This window comes from Gobio gobio, assembly GCF_949357685.1.
Source record: "Gobio gobio genome assembly, chromosome: 21".
NCBI classification, from domain to species: domain Eukaryota; kingdom Metazoa; phylum Chordata; class Actinopteri; order Cypriniformes; family Gobionidae; genus Gobio; species Gobio gobio.
The window spans coordinates 44,535,577-44,544,307 of record NC_137117.1 but is presented as its reverse complement, the minus strand read 5'-3'; the positions used below and the strand labels follow the sequence as shown (position 1 = coordinate 44,544,307).

At 33.1% G+C, this 8,731-nt stretch overlaps 1 protein-coding gene across 2 annotated transcripts in view; it reads left to right on the top strand.

Annotated features, from left to right (window-relative positions):
• Positions 1–6,878: 6,878 nt before the first annotated feature.
• Positions 6,879–8,731, top strand: part of tnnc1a (troponin C type 1a (slow)) — an 18,256-nt gene continuing 16,403 nt past the window's right edge. For both annotated transcript variants that reach the window (XR_013815468.1, XM_079802908.1), the window contains exon 1: positions 6,879–6,974. Coding sequence is in view for 1 of the 2 variants with exons in the window: in XM_079802908.1 (XP_079659034.1) it covers positions 6,951–6,974 (24 nt within the window). In the remaining variant the exon portion in view is untranslated. The remainder of the gene's footprint in view (positions 6,975–8,731) is intronic.

Sequence of the window (8,731 nt, the reverse complement as noted above, 5' to 3'; positions counted from 1 at the left end):
ATTTAACAGAGTTCACATCAACGAAAGCAACAGATATGAGCTGCATTATATTAAACATCAGCTAATTTCAAGATCAAAGACCGCAAAAGGAGAAAGAACGGGCTAAGCACTGGTAAAATCATTTAGTCTCATTAGTTTTAATGAAGATGTTGGGTGCTTGAGCATCTGAGACTTTAAGTTTCACTTGCGGCATTTTGCGTGTTGGCTTGCTTTACTCATTTGCGTCATATCTGACTACAACATGGCATATTGTCAGACAACAGAAGGGAACAGACAAAGGATGTGGATAACCAGGTTTATTGAAACACAGAGCGGGTAAGGCAAACAGTGAATGATGAATGTATCAGGTCTTATCTGGAGATGTCTTTCTCTTGCAGGTAGAATGGTGAACGGACAGAGAGGGCAAGGACGGATGATAGGCGGATGAACACAGAAGGCAGAAGACTGATGACGGATGGCAGACCATTTTGTAACAATCTGCCAGCAGTAAAATTGACTTAATCAACCATACTATAAAACCCAACAAGCTAAGCTAACTCATTTCATTTGAGGAAACTGATTACCTTGATTCAGTTAAGTTTAAAAAAAACTTAATTGAAGTAAAAAAAACTGTTAATGCTGTTTGTGGAGTTGTTTAATCCTCCTCTGCTGAGATCTTCAGAGATTTAATGTCTTCTTTTATCTTCAGTTGATTTCATCTAAGGATGTGGCTGGAGTCAGTTGTAGTTCTTGTAGTCCTTCAGTGATTCTGCTCATTATCATCAGGTGTTCATCACTAATGCTCAATCATCACTTAGTTATTTCGTTAACTTCAACACTGCTTCAATGGTACTTTAACTCAGTGAGCACACACATGAACACTAGGTTCATTTAACATGGGCATTTATGTGTACTATTACATAAATCTTACCCGTTTCATTCACATATGACTGGCATATATGAATCATATTCAGTTTATTAATACAATTAGATAAATATTAACTGTTACATTAATGTATGACTTAAATATGAATCATATTAAGTTTATTACTTTGTTTATGTTAAAACTTTGTAATCCAAATGCATGGAAAATGTATATGCAATTCAAATACATAAATCTTATGTTTAGACATGAATTTATGTTACATATCACAGTATACTGTACTTTAGTGAAATTACAAAAAAATGCTGTAAATTATATTTACAGGATTTTACTGGCAACTTTATTGCCAGGTAAATGAGTATGTGAAGTAAATTGTTTTACTACAGAACTACAGAATACTACAGAAAATCAAATGTAACTTCTACATGGAAAAAGTTCAGGCAAGAATAAAAAAACGAAGTAAATTCTTTAGTACTCATTTCAAGCTTGTATAAATTAGAGCGTAAATATCAACAATATAAAATTAAGTAAAACTACTAAACTTTCTGATACTGGTGCTCTCATCATGTACTGGAGCATAAGGTTGATTTATGAATGTTAAGTTCAATAGTAAGTAGATTTTACTTGATAACAACAGGTTAGTACAGAGCAATAGCAGTGAAATGTACTCAAAATGTGTTAGTGCAAATTGTTATGAGGATTTTTTCAAGTAAATCCTACAAGTAATTTTTTCAGTGTGTGCCATACACTCAAAAAAATATTTTGGTCTAAATATAAGTTTTATGTATTTGAATTACATTACAATTTTCCATCCATTTGGACTACATAGTTTTAACATAAACAAACAAATAAACTTAATGTGATTCATATTTGTCAGTCAAACGTAAATGAAATAGGTAAGTTTTATGTAATGGTACACAGAAAAATGCCCATGATAAATTAACACAGCCTAGTGCACACTACTGAGATAAAGTACCATTGAAGCAGTGTTCAAGTTAATGAGATAATTGAGTGATGATTGAGAATTAATTATGAACACCTGATGATAATGAGCAGAATCACTGACGGAAAGAGAAACACAAGAACTACAACTGACTTCAGCCACAGCCTTAGATGAAATCAACTGAAGATAAAAGAAGACATTAAATCTGAAGATCTCAGCAGAGGAGGATTAAACAACTCCACAAACAGCATTACCAGCTTCACACATTATTAACCAGACTGACTTTATTTCTGTAATTTTCTGTTTATAGTTTTGTTTGAAGTCACCATGCTGGAGATTAGTGTCTGCTTTAGTTGGGCTCTTAACTCTTTAACTTTTTTCTCTAGCTCCTTTAACTGTGTGTTTATAAAGCACATTTGTTATGGCAAGGGAATCCAAGAGAATATCTGGTGATGTTGGCTATTTATATATTGTTAATGACATCATTGTGTGGCTAAATCACTGATCTCATTCGGAGTCTAATACTCTGGTTATTGTGGTACTGTGTTAATAGTTTTGTTTTAATCATAATAGTTGCCATATGATTCTACAGCACGAGTTACAGCACCGTTGTGGTATTCGAATAATATGCAGGATTTAAATCTATGGCATTGCTTAGATATACACAGACATCAAGAATCAATGTATGAATCTCAACAATGGTGACAATCAATTAAAATCTTCAAGCTGCAGTGCATGTTGGGTACCACAAATCAACCCCCCCCCCCATGTGTCCCAGCATGCATTGCGGCATGAATAAATTATGCATCTGAATTGACACATTTTCTTTGATACTTACTAATTGCTTTTACTTTTGCTGTTTTTGTCGTGACATTTTAGTTTCTTGTTTTATGTTCAAAGTTGATCAGTTAATCTTAATTTTTTTTGATTGTCACCATTGTAGAGATTCAAACGCTGATTCATGATGTCTGTGTGTGTCTAAGTAATGCCGTAGATTAAAACCTTTTGTGCACTTTTTTTTATTTTTTTATCTGGATATTATTCAATTAACACAACCGTCCTGTCTCTTGTACTGCATAATCCCATGGCTAATACTATGAATACAACACAATTAATAACACATTAACTCTATAACCAGCAAATTAGCCTCTAAATTAGAGCAGTGATTCAGGCCAAAACAAATAGCCAACATCACCTGATAATATTTTCTCTTAGATTCCCTTGAAATAACAAATGTGCTTTATAAACACACAGTTAAAGGAGCCAGAGAAAAACTAAAGCTAAACAAATTAAGGGTCAAGAGCCCAACTAAAGCAGACACTCATCTCCAGTATGGTGACTTCCATACTATGAAACTATTATTTTCATTAAAACAGAAATTACAGAAATAAAGTCAGTCTGGTTAGTACTGCGTGAAGCTCATAATGCTGTTTGTGAAGTTGTTTAATCCTCATCTATCCTCATCTCTTCTGCCAAGATCTTCAGAGATTTAATGTCTTCTTTTATCTTCAGTTGATTTCATCTAAGGCTGTGGCTGAAGTCACTTGTAGTTCTTGTGTTTCTCTTTCCGTCAGTGATTCTGCTCATTATCATCAGGTGTTCATCATTAATTCTCAATCATCACTCAATTATCTCATTAACTTGAACACTGCTTCAATGGTACTTTATCTCAGTAGTGTGCACTAGGCTGTGTTAATTTATCATGGGCATTTTTCTGTGTACCATTACATAAAACTTACCTATTTCATTTACGTTTGACTGACAAATATGAATCACATTAAGTTTATTTGTTTGTTTATGTTAAAACTATGTAGTCCAAATGGATGGAAAATTGTAATGTAATTCAAATACATAAAACTTATATTTAGACCAAAATATTTTTTTGAGTGTACTTTAGTAAAACTACAAAATATTGCTGTAAAATAAACTGCAAGTTTAATTAAATGATACTGTAAAAAAAACTATACTGTATTTCACAACAATTAACTGTAAATTGCTTTGCAGTATTATTCTGTAATCAATTTTACAGCAATTAACAATATTTTTACAGGATTTTATTGGCAATTTTTTTTTGCCAGTAAATTCCTGTAAATTCTGCAGAACATTTTTTACAGTGTACAATGAATTCAGTCAATAGAGAGTTATTGTGTTTTTCACTTTAGAATACTGATCAAAATCATTAGTAATTCTTTCGGAGGGATTCGGTAATACTTGAGTCATTACTAATGGGTTACTATACCTTCACTTTAGAATTAATTATACATTATGCATTATTCATGTTAATTATGAATTTATATATTAGTTCTCTGGGAGGTGTGACAAAAATATTACTTACTAATTTATTAATCAGGGTTTCTTATTAGTTATTAGTAGTTACTAGAATGTTAATAATGCATTACTCACTTGTTCCTGTGTAGTTATTCATTAATGACGGAACAGTATTCTAAAACGTTACCACCCAATGACTTCGGGACGATGCTAAAATGTGCTAAAATGCTAACTTGTAACTTTTTGTCATCCTAACAACAAACAGAGCAATAAAGCGTTTTTTTTTAAAGCCCAGGTGGCTTTTTCTTCTCTATCTAGATTAAATTTCTACAGATGACATTTAATTTGACACGGACATCATTCCCCCCTGAGTACAGTATAAATACATCCACAGGGTTGCCAACTTTTAAGATCAGGTTGGAGTGAGATTTTCTTTTCTTTTTTTTTTGGGGGGGGGGGGGGGGGGGGTTGACGGTATACGACGGTATATCGATTACGATTTCAGTACCAATTGTACATATAAGGAAATAAGGATATGTACGTTATTAACATTTAAAAATTTCACATTTAAAGAAATCTAGTGTTTGATCATATCTAAATATTTATTAAAATGCAAAACTGCAATACTTTTTTGAGCAACTAGATTAGATACATGTATAATGATTAAAGAGCCATTAAGGCACCAGTGGGTAATGGCATTACAAATGGAAATTATTATTTTTCGAGCCACAAAAAGATTCTAATTTGCCTCTTTGAATAAGAATTCTCAAATGTAACCTTAATTACTATACTAATTGTAATATAGATAATAAAAATATTGGAAGAAAAATATTTTAAGTGGTTGTTAATGGACCATAATTATTGCACAAATAGTTAGTACCAAAATATCTCAAAATATTCAGTAAATATTATTGAACTAAAATATAGAACATTTATTCATTTGAAAAATAGTTAAGGTGTGGTCACATTTGACCATCAATGAGTATGAGTGTGTCCAATTAATAAGGAATACCTGAGGGCTAAATACAATAATAACATTAACATTAATGTTAACATTGTTGCATCTCCATCACTCTCCATTATAAAACGATCCTGTATGGTTGACGTAATAATCAATGCACACTATGCTGTACTGTTTACCAAAACTTGCTACAAACACCACTTCATCATGAATCGACTCGCTGATTCGCTCACCATACAAGTCGTTATTTAGGGTTTTTTTTCCGCACATAAACTATTCTCATCGCTTCATAAAGTTATTGTAGAGCCGCTGTAGTGAGATGGACTTTGTAACGACGTCTTTAGTGTCTTTTAAGGGTCTTGAGAGTGAACCGTGCATTGAGCCAATGGAGGCCTTTCAGAGCATCAGATTTACACTAAAATATCTTCATTTGTGTCTGAAGATGAACGGAGGTCTGACGGGTGTCCAACCACATGAGGGTGAGGAATTAATGACAGAATTTACATTTTGGGTGAACTAACCCTTTAAGAGATTGCACTTTGTGCAATGGAAGCACTCAAATGTCTGTTTTGTATAGCTACCTCTGTAAAACAGGAAGTTATTTATTCATTTTTTCAGAAGTTAGCATATTCCTTTTGTAAAGCTACAGAACTTGTTTGACTCAATGTTTTGTCAATTTGAGCCATGTGTTTATTAAGGTCTTCAATAAAACAAGATGAGAACTTAAATATTCCCAGCACTTTCTGTGATGTAGTGCTTTTTTGCTCTTTTTCATCAAAACCGCAGTTTTTGCAAGTTCCCGTAATTTTATCGCATAAAATTGCATAAATATCCCGCATTTTCCATCGCATCTTTTAAGAAAACGTGCCGCATAATCAAGGATTTTTGCCCGCAACAATAAAAAAAAAATCGCATTTTTCTGGAAGGACTGAATTAAGCTCCGCTCGCTCAACCCAGAATGCCCCGATTGGCTGATGAAACATTGATTAAAATTAAGATACAATTTATACAAAACAAAACTGAATGAAGTGGTCACAATCATATCTGATCAACTCCATTCATCTTATGATGTGTCCTATCTCATGCTGTTCACTTTTCATAATCGACATAGATCGACAGATTGACAACATAGACATACATTATAATATTTAAACATAAATATAAAAATAAATACCTTAATGGCTGCACAATTATAGCACAGAGAAATGTCATGTCGGAGTGGGATATGAGTGAACGTAGTTTTACCGGTGAGTGTGAGCGGTTCATGAGTGGAGCGTTTTGCTGGATTTTGCCGGAAATGGCATAATTTTTTTATATTTGTAACTCTTTGGTAGATTTTACATTTATAATACATTACTAGAACTGTTACTACTAATAAAACTCATCTCTTGGGGCCTTAAAAGTGTGTGGGCCCTTAGAATCGTCCTAACTTCCCCCCCCTTAGCTGCGCCCCTGGAGCTCCGTGAAGCTCGTGATCGCGCCGCCGGGAGAGATGAGAGAGCATGTTTTCAACACTCTTGCTTTAACTGTTATGCCATATTAGTGCCAAAACGCTATTTATTGTTTGAATTTCGCATTAAAACTTAAAAAAATGTAAAAGCTTAGACTTTGTTTAATATCAAAAGCAGGTTTGGCAATTTGGCGTGAGATTAAGTTGGGCAGCGTGAGAGCGTGAGACAGAGCCTGAAATCGTGACTATCAGGCCAAACGCGTGAGAGTTGGCAACCCTGCATCCAAGTGAAATTTGTTGTACACTCAGTCACAATGATGAGATAGTTTCCTGATAGTTTGCCATTCTATTCTTGACTGAACCCCCACCATGACTTCAGCTGTTTTATCAGGATGGAGGGAACAGGCTGTCCCGTCCTCTGCCTATAAAGCACTGTGTCCTGCTGATCTCCTCACATCTCCTCACCATGAACGATATCTACAAAGCAGCGGTGAGTCCATGCAATTTCCCATAGAACTTTACTGAGTTTAAAACAAAGTCTTTCAACAATGCATTCATAATACTTTAATAGTACACTGTAAAATCGAATTAGTTAGACTTACTTGAAAAAAGCATGCAAACCGATTGCCTTAAAAAAACCAAGTAAAGTGAAATAAGAATAGTATGTTGTGCTAACAAATGCTGAATTTGTATAGTTCACTTACACAAGAGTTCTAGTGGCTAAAAAAGAACTGTAGAGAGTACTTGATCTTTTAATTTAGGCTTACTCTTGACTTAGTTTAGCTACCATAGATGTTACCATTGTTGTGTTTTGATGCTGAATGTTGAAGTGTGTGTGTGTGTGTGACTCAAGCATGATCAGCTGCAAGATATTGATACAAATATGTAGGGATTATATCAACTCATTTAAAAGTTCCACAGGTGTTTATGACGTAAGTCTTAGCAATACAATTGTAAATGATCGCTATATGACAAAGGGAAATATTACATAGGTTAATTTTAAAAGATGATCTTAATTTCTGACTCATTAACTATAGTTAAATATTCAGTCAGAAGCTAGGTCAACTTTTAAAAGCAACCTATTTATTACTTCTCTTCCTTTGAAACCAAATAACTGTGATTTCTTGTTACATCGCTGCATCAGAAAGAGAGTTTTAATAATATAAATGTTCCAAGTGCTCAACCAAAGTGAACACTGATCACCATAATGGTAAGGTTTTTTTTTTTGTTTAACAAAATGGCACTCAAACCAATCAATTAATCTTAACTTGTTTTTTCTGAGTAAACAAGGAATAGTATGTGAATAGATCACTATAGATTTTTTCAATTGAGTTAAGACACTAAGTAAAGTTAACTAAAAAGTGTTTGTCAGAATCACTGTTGGATTTTACAGTGTGCATAATACTACACCTTTTCACGAACTACAGTTATATAATACATCTTAATACTTAGCTATTCATGGTTGCTCTTTTAAAGAGTGCATTATTATATATTTTTTTCTCTTGGCACTGGGTAACACTTTATAACAAGTAGACAGTAATAACGTACTTACAAATTATTTGAAAACTATTGTTTATAGTTAATATATTGTAGTCTATTGTTAATATATTAATATACACAAATAGTCAGTTCTTCGTCTATTGTCAATGTAATTAACTAAATTATTATTGTTTAATTAGCTCATATGTAAAGAATTTGATTTGTTATGCTTTGTTAACAACTTATTAACTGTAAATAGTTCTCACTTTAGATTAGGTCACGGAAATGGGAAAATGCAATCAGTTAACCAACATTAACTGCATTAGTATTAAGTTTTCCTTAAAATATTGTTTTCTGTGATGGGTAGGGTTAGTGTAAGGGGAGAGAATATACAATAGTATAAAAAACATTACGTCTATGGAGAGTCCTATTGTCTACTGAAGTCAGAACCTTTGAGTAAGATTACCCTCCTATGACATAGTGTTATTATTTTTTTCATTTAATATTTATTGTAATTCATGGGGTTATTATTCAGTACTTCCATAGATGTACATTCAGACGTCTTGGCTATATTCATTAAACCCTACAGGCTAATTGAGTGAAATCTATTTATCAGAATTGCCAGTACAAAAGTCATGGAATGAATTTACCTTTCAGACGAATCTCTTTCACTCTGCTTTGTCTGACGGTTATATCGATTTTTGAACGAAATTGTCAGAACACAATTTTAAAAAGAATAGTTGAATTAGTATTTTATATTAATGACAC